The sequence below is a fragment of the Rutilus rutilus genome (genome assembly GCF_951802725.1).
Source record: "Rutilus rutilus genome assembly, chromosome: 13".
Taxonomy (NCBI): domain Eukaryota; kingdom Metazoa; phylum Chordata; class Actinopteri; order Cypriniformes; family Leuciscidae; genus Rutilus; species Rutilus rutilus.
This window is the reverse complement of record NC_140218.1, coordinates 7,025,547-7,045,403: the sequence shown is the minus strand read 5'-3', so window position 1 is coordinate 7,045,403 and position 19,857 is coordinate 7,025,547. Positions and strand designations below refer to the sequence as shown.

Below are 19,857 nucleotides of genomic sequence, written 5' to 3'. Positions count from 1 at the left end.
TGTTAATCCTATATTAATCTATTAAAACGTTACACAAAAATATTTTTTAGAATACATGTATAGCCTACATAATTATATAATGCTGAGTGATGTGATTGACAGATTTGCTCTTATTTGATTGAATTCTGATTTTATAACTTTTTTAATGAACCAACGTTACCCACATTAGAAAAAATAATAGCCTAATCATTAACGTTACTCAAATACAAGAAAACCAAGCCACCAAAACCATTTACTGTCATTTTTAATTATTGTCCATAAATTCAGTTGATTTCGAGTTTTTGTAAACACTTTACAATAAAGCTTTTATTTAATAACATTAGAAACCAAGCAATGGACTAATAATGATGAATTATACAGGATTTATTAATCTTAGTTCATGTTAATTTAAACGTTTAACCTATTGATTCAGAAATTAAAATGAGTATTTTTATTATCTAACATTAACAAGGATTAATAAATGCTGTAATATGTGTATATTATTATATTATATATTGGCCATTGATACTTCATGTTTGCAAATAGATTAAATAACCTTAAATATCATAACTGTGTAAAGCAAAACGGACAGACAGTTGCATAGTATAGATGGCGCTATAATAACTATATTAATGGTGTATCTGTTACTGTATCTGTTGCTGTCCAGGCTCTTCAGTGTGGAGTGTTTGTCCATCAGTGTCCTGCTGTCTGTCTGCTCTCTGGAAGATGATGAGGACTTCTGTTTGTTCCTCTGAGGGTATGATTATTCTTTAAACAACATATTATTCATTTATTAACACACTCGCGCTCAAAACATGAGTTTAGTGTCATTTGTTTCTGAATGAAGATCTGCACTGAAATAATAGAGTGTGTTTAAGTTGATGTTCATCTTTTGTAGAAATGGATCAGTCTCTGGATGTTCCTCTCTCTGTAGAGGAGACCCGAGCAGAACCGGCCCAGAGTTCAGTGCGGCCATGCTCATTCACACACGAGGAAGAGTGTGTGTGTGAGCTATGATGATGATGAAGAGCAGCAAGACAATCAAATTGGAAATTCATATTTTTATTGACTTTGTATTATTTTCTGACCATTTGGATTTCATTATTTTTCAACATTTCCACACCTTTGAAGTTTCACTGTTCACTGGTTTCCCAAACTAAAGCATTTGACTTTATTAAACAAATAATTTGTCTCATAATGCATTATTATTATTATTATTTTAAAGCTTATATAAAACTCAAAGATACAGCATGTAATGGTACAGCAGGTAGTGATTACCGAGTCGGTTACCTGACACCGCTGAATATACAGGGGCAGATAATCCCAGTTCTCCAGCAGGGGGAGCTAGAGCTAATTCCCAATCTGCTACATTTGCAACTGCAAACAGGGCTAATTGTTGTAAAACTGTATTTAGTGTTACAGTAATTTTACTGTTGAATGAAGCAACTACTGGATAATTGTTGCCAGTAAGTTACTGTTAATTTGACAATCGTTTTTTTACAGTGTGGAAGGGCCTAAATCATGCACCCGGTCTCTTCATCCATGCGTGGGGAGGCAAAGCTTGCACACCGTATCCTCTATGGATATATCTGAAGATTCCACGCTTTTGTGTCATACCGGGTTGAATCATGATGCAATTGACGTGTGTGTGTGTGTGTGTGTGTGTGTGTGTGTGTGTGTGTGTGTGTGTGTGGTCACTTCAATGGTAAAAGTATACAGACATACAAGTCCTTAATGTAGTTTAACAAGTGCGTATGTATTTGTACTTGTAGCCTATGTGTTTTGAATATTCACCTACAAATTGAATCATATATCCACCCTCAGATTTCAAACTTTATTTGTTTTAACATTACTCATTTATTCAGTGAATCCGTGCCTCGTTTTAATGTTCGTTTTCATCTTGATACTGTTGAATTTTAAAAATAGGCTAATATTCAATTATCCATGCGCTTGAGCGTTTGCCTAGTGTTATTACAGTCTAATGGTTTTAATACAACATCAACTTATTGCAAAGTAGCCTATGTCAAAACATGTAAAAACGCAACTTTAAAGTTGAATGACACGGATACAATAATGACCAAGCTATAATTAATGGAATGAAAGGCGATCCGGCAGGCAAAAACATCGACTGGTCAATTTTGTGATTTTTGGATATTTAATTTCAATAACATGTCTTCTTTCAGACTTGTGGTGAAAAAAAGTCCGAAATACACATAGGTCTTTAGTTTACTACACTTTGTCTGTTTGCGTCTGTAGATTTCTCATAAATTCAACAAAAGTTGGCGTTCTTAATCAACACGCTGCTCTGCGATCGCTGTATGCGCGATCCCCACACCTGAATGCGACCCCCACAGCAGACAGCACAAGCACAAGCACAAGCAGCACTGCACCACACCAGCAGACCAGCTCTCTCTCTCTCTCTGTACAATGCTGTCGGATCCAAATATGGACTGATAGAGAGTCATTTTCCTGTCTATCAGCAACTTCCGTTACCTCAAAATGACTTTCCTCACACCCTCCAAGTCCGAAATCTCCACTTCAGTAACAACTTTCCAGTCTTCTAGGCGGAGACAGAGGGATTTGGAAATATATTATTCCTAGCCTGATTTATATAACATTTTATTCCAAAAAACATGGCGAAAATATATATTTTTTAAGGCTATCGACAGTATATTCGGATTAACAGGATAACTAAATTAATCCCTCTGTAATTTCCCCCCCATCTAATATGTGAACACAATGAAAAAAATATTTTTAACCTGGCTTTATCCAATAGCTACTCAGATTTTTTTATATATGCAAATTAGAGCATATTTAATTAGATATAGCCTAATTTGCATATTTAAACATTAAATTACAGAAAACTTGTAATAGCCTACTTGTAATTATTTTTCTCATCTTAATGTAGGTAATCAACTGGGAAAGTTTAATGGAATATCTGCTAGTTAAAAATTTGACCCTATTCACCTGTAGTGCCTTAAATTACCGTGCCACTGCTGTACTAACATCACTCAGCGCTTGGGGATTTTTGAGTAAAAACCACAAGCGCACTATGAGACTCTCAGACGCAAAAAAGGGCGGCCTATATGTGACTTTTCAGTTTTCCGAACTCAGTGAGTGATGGTGGACTTGTGACTTTACGAATGACAGCGCTGCTGTCAAAAGCGGGGGCGGGGCTTACCACGATCAGCACAAAACCCTATGCACAAAAGACACTGCATATCTCAACAGTCAACACTGCTTAAATCTGCTGCACTACACTCAAGTAGAGCAAACTCCCTCCCTGGGTAGCCTACATCTATCATGCAGAACTCCTCAACAAGTGAGTTATTTAATATATTTCATTTATTTAAACTTTTATAAAAATGGCAATTTGTAAATTAAAAAGAGCGAACAGGCTTATTGTGTGCAGAATATAGCCTATTTTGATAATTGTGAATATTATAACTGTAAAACATGAAGTCAAACAACCCTATTTTTTAAATTAAAAATATGTGTAGATTTGCTGTTTAATAATAATCAGTGCTGAGTGACAGAGATTTGTGTAAATGTAACTGATGCTTAGAGTTTTTGGCAAACATGGTTAACAAACATGGAACTATTTAACGACGATGACTTCATGCATTTATTAATATTAGTTCATGTTAATTTCAACATCTAATTTAGAAATTAGCATTTGTATTTTATTAAGTAGCCTAACAGGGATTAATAAAAGCTGTATTGCTTGTTACATGTTATCTAATTAACATTTAATAATGTAACTGTAAGTCTCAGTGTCTCAGTACTCTCAAGCAAACAGTCGTCACTATTATTCTGACATCATTCATGACTAATAGGCTACCGCGCGTTTCTGCTTGAGAAACTTGCGCCGCTAGATGGCGCGAGACTGTCACAGCGTAGGTCTATCTGTTAATGTAAATGTTACTGTATCTGTTCCTGTCCAGGCTCTTCAGTGTGGAGTGTTTGTCCATCAGTGTCCTGCTGTCTGTCTGCTCTCTGGAAGATGATGAGGACTTCTGTTTGTTCCTCTGAGGGTATGATTATTCTTTAAACAACATATTATTCATTTATTAACACACTCGCGCTCAAAACATGAGTTTAGTGTCATTTGTTTCTGAATGAAGATCTGCACTGAAATAATAGAGTGTGTTTAAGTTGATGTGCATCTTTTGTAGAAATGGATCAGTCTCTGGATGTTCCTCTCTCTGTAGAGGAGACCCGAGCAGAACCGGCCCAGAGTTCAGTGCGGCCATGTTCATTCACACACGAGGAAGAGTGTGTGTGAGCGATGATGATGATGATGAAGAGCAGCAAGACAATCAACTACAAATTCACATTTTTATTGACTTTGTATGAAATATTTTCTGTGATCACTTATTAAATTGATGAATACATAAAGAAGATTCCATTATTTCTTTACATTTCCACGCCTTTAAAGTTTCACTGTTCATATCTGATTTCATTAATTAAATTATTAAATTAAATTAAAATGTAAAATTAAAATAAATAATTGTATAATATAACCATAATTAAAAAAATAAATCTTTTTAAAAATAATATTAAAAAAGATGGAATATTTTATTTGTTTACCTGCATTTTATGTGACCATCAGAGAACCACGAACGAACATGCAAATGTGTTGATAATTTTTTTTAAATATAGCCTATTATGACCTTAAAATCTCAGGCAGACAAAAAGTAAATATTTTTCATAGAATAAATTCATATTTTCAAATAGAACATCTAGCTATTTATTCTCTTCTTTGAGACAGTGTGCAATAGGGTTAGATTTGTTGCATTATTCCAAATAAATAGATTGAGATTCACAAATAACTGTAAAGAATCTTAATACAGAGCGTGCTATGATTGGTCAGCGCAGATGGCTGTTATCTGATTGGCTTAACTTGACGGTTGGCGGATTCCACTTGTACTGTATTTGTGGATGTGTCTGCACGTCTTGATGCTAGAAATTTTTCAAAATCCACAAATGCAAAAGAAGCGATTCACAAATGAATACCAGGCAGAATTGTGTTTGTGATATAAAACACATTTGTAAATATTTTTTATTTATTTGCAAAATGCATATCTAATTTTATTTTTGAATTTTAGTATTTTTTGTGAAACTCTTTACATTTATTTGTGGATCTTAATTATTTATTTGTGAATTCAATCCTTTTTGTGAATTTGTTTACGTTTATTTGTAAATCTCAATCTATTTATTTGGAAAAATGCAAGAATTCTAACCCATATTGTGCGCTCTAACACGAGTCATTACGGTATCGTCGAGCTAGACAGGAATATAATGACGTTTCTAAACGTGCACACGCATCAGTAATGAATATTCATGAGCGTAGGGCTGACTCGGCTGTTAGCAGCTTTCACTAACCAATCCTGGCGCAGGGGGCGGGGCCAAAACAAACCGTCATCTTCTTTATTAGACAATTTTTCATCGGTGTCTTATTTAGATTTTATAACTCTGACAAGAATCTAAAAGACAAGTATTTTCTTATAAATCTATTTATTTTTCTAGCCAAGTTTTTTGTACACAAGTGTACATTTTTTGTCTGTTAAACCTCTTTTTATTATTTTTCGCAAAGACCTGAAATGTTATTTGGGTACTATCTCTTCTTCCAGCAATGTCAAGGCTTTAAAGTCCTTTAAGTTGTGCACAAAATATAATATTTATGCTTTTTTATAATAAAAAAATCTCTCTCTCTCTCTCTCTCTCTCTCTCTCTCTCTCTCTCTCTCTCTCTCTTGAATTTAATTTATTTTAAATTATTTGTTACCAAACATAACATGTACATTTTATGCTCAATGTTTTTTTTCTGTTTATTTTAGTGGCTTTTCCCCCACTGTTTATAATTATATTATAGTTGTTTAATTCAGTCTTGAGTTGTAACTGTATATTTGCTGTTATATGTTCAATAATAATAATAAAAAATAATAATATTGACAAAGCGATTGCGCGCAGACACCAGTCGTTACGGTATCGCATATGTGTCCGGAAGAGCGAGACTCGACTCACGGACACGGAGCTCTTCAGTTTTAGACGCGCGTCGGTTTGATGGGCGATGGGTCTGATCGCTCGCGTGCGGAAAGAATGGTTTATCATCGGTATAGTGCTCGTCATCACGTGCGCCAAGCTCGCGCCGTCCGTGGGAGTGAAAGGAGGTGAGAATCATCATCAAACACACACCTGGACACATTTCTGTCCATGCAAACTTTAAAATCAGTAATGCACGCATAAATAATAATGCAATGATCGCTATTAGAAAATGACACGTATAGATCAATATCACACAAAAAGATGGTTGATCATTTGTGCATTGACATAAAATGGAAGTAATTATGATGAGGGATGAGGTCACATTATTGTATGTAAAGTTTTCAGCGTATAGATGGAGACTTCATGATAAATGTGATCTGAATAGGATCATACAGTGGGTTAATCGATGTGTTTGATGGTTGTTTTTACTCTAGCTGACACTGTGACACGTTGACTTGCAACACCCGGATCTGAACAATCCTGTCCGGGTGGAGAATAGTCACCACTGTTTTTCCTGTTTATACATGCGTGAGAACAGTTTTGCCTGGACAAAGACTTGTTTAAAGTTCAAAACCCCATTGAAGTTTGAGGATAGATAGATAGATAGATGGATGAATAGATGGATTGATAGATAAGAATCGTAATAGCAACATTAGTCAGAACAGGCTGAAGGTCTTTGATTTCAATGGATAAAGTTTGAAAGCACCGCCGAATTATATCTAATAATCATCAGTATGTCTGTTTTCAACTAACATGAATATCTGACACTGAAAATAAATCTCAAAACATCAAATAATTTTGACTTAGAATGTCAAATATTGTTGATATTGAAAAGTGTTGATGCATTTGAACAATGACTCCCCTTATAAAACTGTACAGGACCCATGTTACATATAGTTATATTATGATACTAAATGACTACCATGGTTGTAATTATATGATGCTGCAAGAAAACATAAAGAATTCAATCTTATGAAACATGTCCAAATTACCATGTTATAACCCTAGTGTCCCAAAACATGGCAATCTAATTTAACCAATATATATGATCATAATTCCTTATGCTGCTATTATTTCACGTGAGTCTGTTCTCTTTCAGGTCCTCTTCGGCCAGAGATCACCATCACCTACGTTGCAGTATCTGTTATTTTCTTCAACAGTGGCTTGTCTTTGAAAACAGAGGTATGACCGGTAACTGTTTTTGTTATGATTTTATAGATTTTTCTAGAAGTAATTTCTATTTTGCTGTGTTTTCCAGGAGCTGGCGAGTGCATTAATGCACGTAAAGTTGCATTTCTTCGTCCAGACGTTTACGCTAGTGTTTTTCCCCATCGCCATCTGGCTGCTTCTGAAAGTCCTGGCCTTGACGGCGATCAACGAATGGCTTCTCAGAGGGTGAGTGCGTGTATTTCCAGATTTCTAGTACACAATCTCTACCTGTTCTCTGCTTTACTGAATGAAGTCTCTGTCGGTGAGCTTGAGCCGAGGGAAACTGGATCTCAGAGGGCTTCTTGTGTTGGCGCTGTAAGGTTATTTTCCTGCAAGAGAGTAGCTGTGTTCCCCTGCAACCTCCACACGTCCTTTCACACACAGAAAAGACATTCATGTTTTTATAACGTTGAAGATTATGAGTTACTGTTGTTGTGCCATTGGTTGAAATGTCCTGAAGTGACGCGGGATAGGGACAGTATGCGGAGGAAAGCGTTGCTCATTCCTGTCTGGAAAGCAGGGGAATAAATGTGACTTAAATTCAGTTGTGTGTGTTAATATTTGTTAAAGGTGCTCTAAGCAATGTTGGGTGAAGTCACTTCTTATTGACGTTCAAAGTATTGTCAAACAAAACGGAGGCTAGCTCGACCCTCCCTCCTCCTCCTCCTCATCCCACGGCTTTGGCCGCTACAATGAACGAGTTAGACTTGGCTTTTTATCTAAAAGAGGAACAGAAGACGGCGCTCGAATCCTTCCTTTGCAAGAAGGACGTTTTTGCTGTTTTGCCGACCGGATACGGCAAGAGTCTAATCTACCAGTTAGCTCCGCTGGTAGCTAAGCGATAACTTGTTGTGATTGGTCGTAGTGTTATCCAATTGCGTGCAGTGAGATTTTCAAACGCATGCTTGGTGCCGTCCCTCGAGCTGGCCGATTTTCATTAGTCGACGCCAGACCATTAAACTTTCAGATTTAGGTCTGGATTTCCAGGCTACTCCTTTTCCCTCTTCTTTGTTATCTGTTCATCGGAACGTCGTCTCTTTGGTCGTGTGTCGGCTATATCAAAATTCTCAAGAATATACATTTTTAACGTTAGTCGTTGTCGTTGTCTAGGACATCTCTCCTCTAGCTAACTTCCCTCTTTATGCTTCTCTCTTCCACCCTCAAATCATTCTTGTCCATGATTGGCTGGAACACTGTTTGTTATGTTTCATGCTCCAGGCTGGGCCAGTTTGTTTTTGTTGCCGTTTGTGGAGCCTGTGGTGTCTACAGAGACCGTGTGTTTTTACAGTGTGTTCAGGGGACAGGCAGCGAGCGGATAGTGAGGAGATGTTTGCTGGATGTGATAAAAAATGTTTTGGCCTAAAAAATGCGTGACATCGCTTAGAGCAACTTTAAATCTCTCTAAATGCGATTGTTAGCATAATTAATTCAGCAATTGATAGCAAATGTCCTTTTTGTGAATGGAGAGAAACTATTTTTCACCGTTTTGTACATTGTGACAGACTTAAAAGCTTATTTTTGATGCTTAATTTCATGTTTGTGGATTTTAAATGAATATTTTCAAAGGTTGATTTCATTTTTGGTTTTAAGTTTTGGAATAAAAGAGAAAAAAGGGCAACTTGTTAACTTTGTTATTGGAAAAGCGAAAATGGCTATTTATCTGACAAGAAAGGAAAAAAATAGGAGGTGAAGTGGGCCGGGATGTAGAACACATTTTTAAGAGTTTAATAAAAGTAAGAATTAAATCAGATTTTTTATTTAATAAAACTGAAAAATGAAAATGTTTGGAATTACAAAGAAATGTTGTTCTTTAAGGATGGAGAATTATTATTTTTTCTAAATATCTTGAGTAAAGGGTATGTTTATTTTATTTTTTTAATTATTAAATAAAGTTTTGTTAAATTCTCTCTCCCTCTCCCTCTCCCTCTCTCTCTCTCAGGTTGCAGACGGTTGCATGTATGCCTCCTCCTGTCTCCTCTGCTGTCATCCTCACTAAAACTGTAGGAGGAAATGAGGTAAAAATTACAACAGATTTATTTTTTGTAAAGAAAATTTACAAATACTTAAAAAAAAAATTTAAATCCCAAATTTCCCAAAAGCATTTCATCACAATGATCACATCTTTACTAGCTTGTTCCCATCACAACTTTAAAAATACATTCCATCACAAGAATCACAATCTCATGTAACTTTACCAACAGACGTCACCACAAAATCATTATCACTGTTATAATTGCACTTTGTTTTAAAAATAAAAATAAATCATGACTTTCCAACAGATAACTAAATTTGGTGTGCTAAATAATAAACAAAAAGTTTTACAAATGCATTTTCACAAAGATCATATCTTTACAAGCTCGCACCCGTCACAACTCTATAAACACATTCCACCATTAGGGTAACAGAGTTACAGAAACACTCAATCACAACTATCACAACTGTACACATGTGTTTCATAAAAACTTTTCAAACAGACCTCACCAGACCTTTAAATACACATTATATCACAACAATTACAACTTTACATGTACTTCATTAAAACTTTACAAGCAGACCTCACCACAAAATAATTTCCGACAGAAAATAACACCATTTTATTTTTATTTTTTTATTGTATTTTTTATTTAAAAAAAATAAATAAAAAAAATAACACCATTTTAGTAAAAATAGTAAATGAAACCCCGAACTTTACAAATTCACAGTGATCATATCTTTACCAGCTTGCTCCCATCCCAAGTTACATTAATAACATACTCCGTCACAATCACAACGTTACAAACCCATTTCTCACACCAATCACAACTTTACAAACACAATTTTTTTTTACAAACACATTCCTTCACAATCACAACTTTACAACGCTCATTTTAAAAACACATTCAATCACAGCAATCACAACTTTACAAACACTATTTTCACAAACACATTCGCAATCACAACTTTACAAAATACACTCCACCATAATGCTAACTATATTACAAAAACACTCAATTGCAACTATCACAACTTTTGTACTTCATTAAAACTTTACAAGCAAGCAGACGTCACCTCAAAATCATGATCACTGTTATAATCACATCTTATTATACAAATCATAACTTTTTAGAACAGAATAATCACAACATTTGGTGTACATTGCAGTATTTAATGTATATAATTATTTTGTATTTAATGTAAAAGTGTATATATTTGTTTTCTTTACAGGCTGCAGCCATTTTCAATTCTGCATTTGGGAGCTTTCTGGTAAGTGTGTTAATGCAGAGAGAGAGAGAGAGAGCAGAAAAGAGAAAAATAGACAAACAAAAGAACAAAGAAATAAAAGCACAATGTGAAAGAGTCTGCTTTCTCTGCAGGGGATTGTGGTCACTCCTCTTCTGCTGCTGGTGTTTGTGAGTAAAACTCTTTTATTTGTGTTGTGTTCAGTTCAGTGCTGAACAATGAGCATGTGGTACGAGTGTAACATATATATATATATATATATATATATATATATATATATATATACTGTAAATATACATATACTGTATATACTCTATTGTATACTCTATTGATTGTTCAGTGTGTTTTACAGGAGTCGTTTCTGATATATTGTTTGTATAATGTTTTTCACTGTGTGTGTGTGTGTGTGTGTGTGTGTGTGTAGCTGGGCTCCTCGTCTTCTGTCCCGTTCACCTCCATCTTCTCGCAGCTCTTCATGACGGTGGTCGTCCCGCTCATAGTTGGACAGGTGAGTGTGTGTGTGTGTGTGTGTGTGTATGTGTGTGTTGTTTTAGTAAATATTGTTCATCTTTATCTAATTTCACATGTGAAAAAGGCAAATAGCATCTGTAAGGGAACGGATTAGAAACGTTAATCTGAGTTTCTGTCTTAAATAATTAAACATCAGCAGTTATTAATAGGAAGCCGCCACTGTGATACCGAACATGTTTTGTGGATGTACAGTCAAACCTAAAGTTATTCAGACACCTTCAACATTTCTCACATTATCAGTTTATTCACTATAGTTTAGAAAAGGGAAATAAAATATGAGTTATGAACTCAGTTGATATTTGACTGGTTTTGTCCGTCCTTCTGTTAGACTGTCTCACTGATGAATTATGATGAATATCTGTCAGCTGTTAAATTTAACTACACAATTACATAATACCAGTTTAGCTCAACCAGTGACCAAGCAATGCTTCATTGTGTTCAGTCTGTGTGTGAAAAGAGCATTAGCAATTAAAGAGAAAACACTTCAGCAAAACATGATCAGCTCAAAGTGTCTGAATCATTTTTGGTCCCAATTTTTAATAAATGTTACTGGTAGTCGCTGTATGAAAAAGTTTTGGGTATAATATGTCAGTTTACTTTATTTTGCTCTCCTCACTTACATAAATGAACTATAGTGTCCGTCACGCACTAGTAAAAAAATATAAAAAATGATATCTGGTAAGGCTGGGTGTCAATTTTTCGATTCGACTCAATGAATATAGATTTAATACAAATCCTATTTATGAAAAAGAAAAGTGAACATAAGTTTACATAAGTGGCTAATTAATAAAAAGAAATGAAGAGCCACAAACCTGTGTATTAAACTATTTTTATTTTAGGTACATTATAACAGAACTCAACTCTATATTTCAAAGATGAAACATTGATGCTGAAAACTGGACGAGTGAGAACAGTCGCACGCCTTGATCAAACAGGATCAGGTTATTTTGTGTTTAAGATAAAACACATAAAATCTCTCAGCATTACTGTAACATGGAACATGCCTGTGAACAGTGGAGGAAAACTAATACTGGCTTTTGGGTGATAGATAAATAATAAATATGGAAAAAAAATCGATTTGTGGCCTTTGAGAATCGATTTTGAATCGACCACATTTTAAAAACCGATTAATGGAAATATCGTCCAGCCCTAATATCTGGTGTCTGAATAATTGTTGTTTTGAGTGTAGGTGTGCAGGAGGTTCCTGAGAGAGTGTTTGGACCGCCGGAAGCCTCCGTTCGGGACGGTGAGCAGTGTCGTCCTGCTCATGATAATCTACACCACCTTCTGCGACACGTTCTCCAACCCCAACATAGAGCTGGACCACCTGAGCCTGCTCCTCGTCGTCTTCATCAGTGAGTGTGTGTTTAACCTGTCAGCTCTCCGGCCAAAGCTGCAGATTTAACCTGTGGGCAAAACTGGAATATTGCACAAAAACTTGTTTCTGAACAAAATTGTCATTGGTTTTTTTCCTCGTTTTTCAGTATTTTCCATTCAGTTGAGCTTCATGGCCCTGATATTTTTCCTGTCTACAAGGTAAGAAACACACTCTTATTCTGTCATGGTGTTAATGGTTTAAGATTGAGACAAACAATTCTGCATTTTTAGATGAAGACATAACCCTGATCCACTTACTCTTTGATCTGTGACGGACTTCATAGTGTGTTTATATGCATCTTATTTTGTGATGTTTGTAGGAAATCCTCAGGATTCACTGCAGCTGATTCAGTCGCCATCATGTTTTGTGCGACTCATAAATCCCTCACTTTAGGTAAAACACAAGCTTCTGTCTGGATAAGGCAAATATTAATCATTACTGACCTTCTGTAATTGAAAACACTGGTTTAATGTGTGTGTGTGTGTGTGTAGGTATCCCCATGCTGAAGATCGTGTTCGAGGGTTATGAGCATCTGTCTCTGATATCAGTGCCTCTGTTGATCTATCATCCCGCTCAGATCCTGCTGGGGAGCATCCTTCTGCCCTCCATTAAAACATGGATGAGCGGGAGACAGAAGGTAACACTCACACACTCACTTACACTCTCACACACACACTCACTCGAGACACACACACACACACACACACACACACACACACACTCTCACTCACTCACTCGCTCACACACTCTCTCACTCACTCACTCACTCACTTGATCACACACTCACGCTCACTCGATCACACACACTCACTCGATCACACACACTCACTCGATCACACACTCTCACACACACACTCGCTCAGAGACACACAAACGCACACACACAGACACACACACACATACATTTATTATTACAATTAATTTGGGTCTGTTTTAACCTCTTGACTTGCCTCTTTCAGACTCTCTCGCCCATATGAACTACACTGTCGACTGGAAGCTGTGAAACACTTGGCTGAGCCAATCCAAACCAAACCAAACCAGACCAGACCAGAAACAACGAGACCAAACCAAACCGAGACGCCGATAACAGGAGTTTTACTCGCCGAGCGTACAGTAAACGTGAGATCAAGTGCCTTAACTCGACCGGGACCTCAGACGCCAGGGACTGAAACCCATTCCATGAGCTTTTTTAAACAGATACCTGAATGTATATTTTTATTTTTATATGAAGTGTGAAATCTTTTCCTACTCCAACAGCACTCAGACTTTGTCAGATGGGTTTGTTTTATGTTATTTCGACTTCCAGGGGATATTTGTGTGGCTTCGTTGAACTGTTGAATGCCCTGCTAACTTTCTTACATGTACCTGATGACGAGAGTATTTCTGAACCGCTGGTCGTTTGTTCTGGTGCAGTAAACGCTAAGATCAGCTGTTCCACTGTGCCATGTTATGTTACTGAAGACAATAAACAGTCATAAACTCTGTCTAAACGAGGTTTTGTGTGTAAACTCTTTCTGATCACAATCACATGTGTTTTGTGGTGCATCATGCAAAAAATAACAAAAACAAAATGACCTTTGATCACAAATACACCGTACGCTCTTCAAAATAAATCTGTATTTATTAAACTTATTAAAACATTTCTTTATTCAAATCAAATACAGTTTTTAGTTATCTAACATTTTTTTAGTCTAATGGGTGAAAACATTCAAACTAAATAATTCAACCCTGATTTAACTTTTAAAAGACGCTATTGTGTTTAAACATTTCTACTGTATCTTATGGTTTATTTATGGTTAAAATCAAGCTTTTAAACTAGTATTCAAACTGAAATGCATCATTTCTGGTTATTAAACACAACTGATATTTTATGTTCACTAAAGGCAAAAGCACTTTCGGCTTTTTTGTCTTGCAGTCATTAAGGAGGTTTAATACAGTGGCTGTGATTACTTGCATACTGTTGTTTTTTTTAATAGTATGCAACTGTAGTATGCTTTTAAGTTTTTATGCTGTTTATAAGAAACTGAAACTTTTATTCAGCAAGGCTGCATTAAATTGACCAAAAGTGACCGTAAAGACATTGCTGCAGAAAATGTAAAAAGTCCACACAAAAATGCATCATGATATCCACAAAAATATGATATTGATAATAATCAGAAATGTTTCTTGAGCATCAAATCATCATATTAGAATGATTTCTGAAGGATCATGTGACACTGAAGACTGGAGTAATGATGCTGAAAATTCAGCTTTGATCACAGGAATAAATGGCATTTTACAATAGAAAACAGTTAATTGGGGCCAAGCACCACGTATTGTAATCGTTAGTGTTCTTCTTCCGCTCTTGAGTTAATGGCAGCCCATAGAACCATTAACTGGAAAGTTATAAAGTTATTGACTCAAGGTGATTCAAATGCATGACGTAATTTTTCGTCATGAAACTGTATCCGCCATTTTGAATTTTCGAACAACTCCTTGGCCATCACACCAATTTTCCAAAAAAATTAACCAGATCATCTTCTGACCATGCCGACAAAAACATATGGATTTCAAGTTTATTTGTCAAACCGTTCTCGGATAACGCGCAAATGAATTTGACGAAGAGCATGGTAAAATGAACATGAGGCAATATCTCTGCAATGCTTTAGCATATCTGACCAAACTCGGTGTGTGTTATGACAACCATGACCTGAAGGTACCCGCAGTTTCGGCGCAGTGCCACCTAGTGGTCAGGAGATATGAAAAATTAACCTTTTTGCTTATAACTTCTGAACGGTTTGGCCAAAACTGGTCTCTTTAGATTCGGTGAAGCATGCCGAGTCGAACGACACTCAATTGTCTCATATCGGTCTTTTTGGAGGTCGACCATTTAGAATATTGACGTAAAAATGCTATATTTTACGAACGCATTGGCGTATCATTACAAAACTCAGTATGTGTCTTCGGCACCATGCCCTGACAGTACTCAAAAAGTTGAGACAGATATAGTGAAATTTAAAAAAATGCAATTAACCTTTGAATAAATTAGCTTATTTTAATGAAACTGGTCTTACTTGGGTCATGCCGAGAACATAGATACCAATTTTGCCATAGTTGGCTCAACTTCCTGTCCGCCATTTTGATTTTCTTTCAAAAACTTTTTCGAACTCCTCCAAGACAGTTGGTCCGATTTTCACCAAAATTGAATCGTATTTCAGACCATGCCGGCAAAACCTTATGGATTACGTGTCAATAGACAAAAACTGTTTTCATATACCACCTCAACAAATTTGATGGCATGATGCCAAAATGACTCTGAAGCTGTATCTCTGCAATGCTTTGACTTTTTAACCCCAAACTTTGCATGTGTAATTTTCACCTCACTCTGACCACACCATAATCAATTTGGTCACAGCTCCACCTGTTGGTCGAAAGTGATAAACCAATAAATCATATTACTTTTTCAGCCATTTTACCTAAAATCATCTTTACATGTCTTTAAAGGCACACTTTGTAACTTTTCGCCACTAGAGGCCACTAAAGGTTCTTCCGGTCATGCGTATGTGGGGCAAGGCAGCGCTGTTTTATCATATTAGATACACTTGAGTGTGTTGAAAGTTGTTATAATGCTACTCGGTGCGTTGGCTCGGTGGCTACTATATGAGACACTTGTTGCACACTGCAGTGAGCTAGATCGATATTAGGCATGGTAAATATGGTACTCTTGGTAAATCAAGAAAACGAGATTTAAACAAAAAGACGAACTGTGTTAAGCTCTATAACAATGATTAGTTTTCTGTCGATGAATGCATCCAAACATTTGCTCACCTGTCTAATAAAACACATGATATATTCATTGATAAGCAATGCATGGACACGGTCCGTGTCCTGGTTAAAACTGCTTATTTCTCTGGATTTAAACATTCTTAGAAACATCTGGGATAATATAAGTACACAAATCATCAAAATATATAACATTGTTCTAGTGGCTTTTGGATATTTTGATCCAAAAATCTTACATAGTGTGTCTTTAATTGCTCACCGTGCTCTTGTGCTTGGCCCCTTTATCGTTGCATGCAGCTATATTTTTAAATTGTGATAACATTTCTCAATATTACTGTTTTTATTTTAGTTTCTTTTGATCAAAGAAGTGCAGCCTTGGTGGGAATAAGAGACAGTGATTAGTAGCCTATGCCTGTTCAGTTTCCCGACGGTGTAATGAGGTTGTACTCGGCCTGGAGCACGAGGAAGCTGTTTTGGCGTATTTTGCGCACCTGCACCAGGTCTCCACACTCCTGCACGTGGATGATGCCTCGGTCTTCATGGTTATAGTCGTTGAGTGACACCGCGGTTCTCTTGCGGCAGTGTTTTCTCTGAAGGTACCGGAGACCCACAGCCACGGCCATTCCCAGCGCACCCGACAGGCCCAGGAGAAGACCCAGTTCGGATGTGCTCTTCCCGGGAACGTGCTCTGGTGTCTTGTTCCCTCTCTCCGGGACTCCAGACGGGACTTCAACGTGTTTGGGGGGTTTGAGAACATCTCTAAACAGATTTGAAGTGTGTTTCTTGCGAGGGGTCAGAGAAATGGCGCCCTCTGTTGGCTCCCGGGATGGGAAAAAATCGGAGAGGGATCGACGGAGAGCTTCGGGATGGAGGGATGCTGTGAAGATCTGTGTGTTGTGAGTGTGTACTAAAGGCGTATATGTGTGTGTTTGTTGTATGGATGCCTGTGTATCGGTGCTGTGGGTCTGTGACTGTAGATTCGGGAGAGTGTGTGTTTGTTGCATGGATGCAAGTGTATTTGCGCTGTGGGGCTGTGATAGTAGATTCGGGAGTGTGTGTGTTTGTTGCATGGATGCATGTGTATTTGCGCTGTGGGGCTGTGATAATATATTCAGGAGTGTGTGTGTTTGTTGCATGGATGCAAGTGTATTTGCGCTGTGGGGCTGTGATAGTAGATTCGGGAGAGTGTGTGTTTGTTGCATGGATGCATGTGTATTTGCGCTGTGGGGCTGTGATAGTAGATTCGGGAGTGTGTGTGTTTGTTGCATGGATGCATGTGTATTTGCGCTGTGGGGCTGTGATAGTAGATTCGGGAGTGTGTGTGTTTGTTGCATGGATGCATGTGTATTTGCGCTGTGGGGCTGTGATAATATATTCGGGAGTGTGTGTGTTTGTTGCATGGATGCAAGTGTATCTGCGCTGAGGGTCTGTGATAATATATTCGGGAGTGTGTGTGTTTGTTGCATGGATGCAAGTGTATCTGCGCTGTGGGTCTGTGATAATATATTCGGGAGTGTGTGTGTTTGTTGCATGGATGCAAGTGTATCTGCGCTGTGGGTCTGTGATAATATATCCGGGACAGTGTGTGTTTGTTGCATGGATGCAAGTGTATCTGCGCTGTGGGTCTGTGACTGTAGATTCGGGAGAGTGTGTGTTTGTGTAGTTTTGTGTGTGTTTGTGTCTATTTTAGCGTTTGTAGAGCTATGAGATGAAAACATGCTTGGGAAAGTTTGTGTAGATGTGTGTTTATATGAGGACAGAGATGTTTGAGTGACGTTTAGTGATTGTGTGTTTGTATTAAAAGAAGGGGTTGTGTGTGTGGTATGTGTTGATGGCGTGTTGGTGTTATATGGTGCATATGTGTTAGTGCGGGTAGATGTGTGTTTATATGAGGACAGAGATGTTTGAGTGACGTTTACTGATTGTGTTTTTGTGTGTGTATTAACAAAAGGGGTTGTGTGTGTGCTATATGTTGAGAGTGTGTTGGTGTTTGTGTTATATGGTGCATATGTGTTGTGGGTAGATGTGTGTTTATACGAGGACAGAGATGTTTGAGTGTCGTTTAGTGATTGTGTGTTTGTGTGTGTATTAACAGAAAGGGTTGTGTGTGTGCTATATGTTGATAGCGTGTTGGTGTTATATGGTGCATGTGTGTTAGTGTGTGTAGATGTGTGTCTATATGAGGACAGAGATGTTTGAGTGCCGTTTAGCGATTGTGTGTTTGTGTGTGTATTAACAGAAGGGGTTGTGTGTGTGCTATATGTTGAGAGTGTGTTGGTAGATGTGGTTGTGTTTGTGGACAGGGATGTGTGTTTGCCTGTTTGTTCCAGTATTGAGACTGCACAAAAAATAAACACATAATGCATTAAATATAAAGCGTATTTCATCATTAAGGTGTTCTGTGTGGTTTCAGATTATTTCTTACTAGCCACCCTAAAGTCCACTAATTATTCACAAAGATGTGTGTGCATATATTGTGTGTTGGTCATAATCACCTGTCGGTTGTCTTGTTACACTGTCAGTGATCTGCGAACTACGTGTCCCATCATGCACCACTGCTGATCTGATTCGCGACCAGGACACAAAATAGGACTGAACCAGCGTGATGCTACAGAGAGAGATTGAAAAGGGAATAAAATGCACATTTGTGTGTGTTGTGCAGATGAAGACATGATGTGTGTTCCGTGCTTAGACATTTAAATGAATGCATTTGCCATTTGCATTTATGCATTTACATACACTTTTATCCAGAGATACATACATGTCGTTCTGGTTATGCTAGTTAAACTACAGTCACAGAGGTGGACAGTAACACTGTACTGTAACACTGTTGAATACTGTACTTAAGTACACTTTTTGTACTATCTGTACTTTTACTGGAAACTTATACTATCTTAACTTTTTCTGGAAACCTTTTACTTTAACTTCACTACATTTGAAAGTCAAATATCGTACGTTTTACTCCACTACATTTCTGTCAATGTCCTTGAGTAGAAAGTAATGTCAGTCAGGGGATGATTTTTTTTTCATCTCTAAAACGTGATTGGTGTTTTGCAGGTGACAGACAGCCTATCAGTGATCACTCTTGTAAGGTCACGTGTCGTGAAGTTCAGTGATTTCCCATCATTCTCTTTGAACACTAATCAACTGGTGGCAAAATGGACGAAGACAGATCATCGGCGCAGTGTGTGCATCCATGGCAGACAGCTCTTTCTGTTCTGCTGTGTGTTAAAGCAGTGTATCGCTGTGTGTTAAAGCAGTGTATCGCTGTGTGTTAAAGCAGTGTATCGCTGTGTGTTAAAGCAGTGTATTGCTGTGTGTTAAAGCAGTGTATTGCTGTGTGTTAAAGCAGTGTATCGCTGTGTGTTAAAGCAGTGTATTGCTGTGTGTTAAAGCGGTGTATCGCTGTGTGTTAAAGCAGTGTATTGCTGTGTGTTAAAGCAGTGTATTGCTGTGTGTTAAAGCAGTGTATTGCTGTGTGTTAAAGCAGTGTATTGCTGTGTGTTAAAGCAGTGTATTGCTGTGTGTTAAAGCAGTGTATTGCTGTTGGGCAGTTGTACAGCTGTGGTTGTGGAGCACTTGATTCAAATGTGCATGAATGGATACACATAGATGTGCACTTCTTTTGTTGGGGTGGTATTAGTGTAAAAAAAATAAAAAAAAATAAGATGATTATGTCTTTTTTTGTCAATTCAGTCGTTTCATTTCTACAATTTCTGGTTTTATAACATT

At 37.3% G+C, this 19,857-nt stretch overlaps 2 protein-coding genes across 4 annotated transcripts in view; one reads left to right on the top strand and one right to left on the bottom strand.

Annotated features, from left to right (window-relative positions):
* The first annotated feature begins 5,972 nt into the window (after positions 1-5,972).
* slc10a7 (solute carrier family 10 member 7) lies at positions 5,973-13,853 on the top strand. The gene is made up of 12 exons (XM_084427140.1): positions 5,973-6,151; positions 7,126-7,208; positions 7,285-7,421; positions 9,175-9,250; positions 10,440-10,478; positions 10,589-10,624; positions 10,879-10,962; positions 12,175-12,340; positions 12,470-12,521; positions 12,683-12,756; positions 12,855-13,000; positions 13,323-13,853. Exons 1-12 carry the CDS (start codon positions 6,052-6,054, stop codon positions 13,338-13,340), a joined length of 1,011 nt encoding a protein of 336 aa, XP_084283266.1. The 5' UTR covers positions 5,973-6,051; the 3' UTR covers positions 13,341-13,853.
* A 198-nt stretch (positions 13,854-14,051) lies between these two features.
* reeld1 (reeler domain containing 1) overlaps positions 14,052-19,857 on the bottom strand; it is a 9,731-nt gene continuing 3,925 nt past the window's right edge. For all 3 annotated transcript variants that reach the window (XM_084428594.1, XM_084428595.1, XM_084428596.1), the window contains 2 exons: positions 18,621-18,733; positions 14,052-18,463 (listed from right to left, as the gene is read on the bottom strand). In XM_084428594.1, coding sequence (XP_084284720.1) covers positions 16,542-18,463; positions 18,621-18,733 — 2,035 coding nt within the window. In that variant the 3' untranslated portion in view covers positions 14,052-16,541. The remainder of the gene's footprint in view (positions 18,464-18,620; positions 18,734-19,857) is intronic.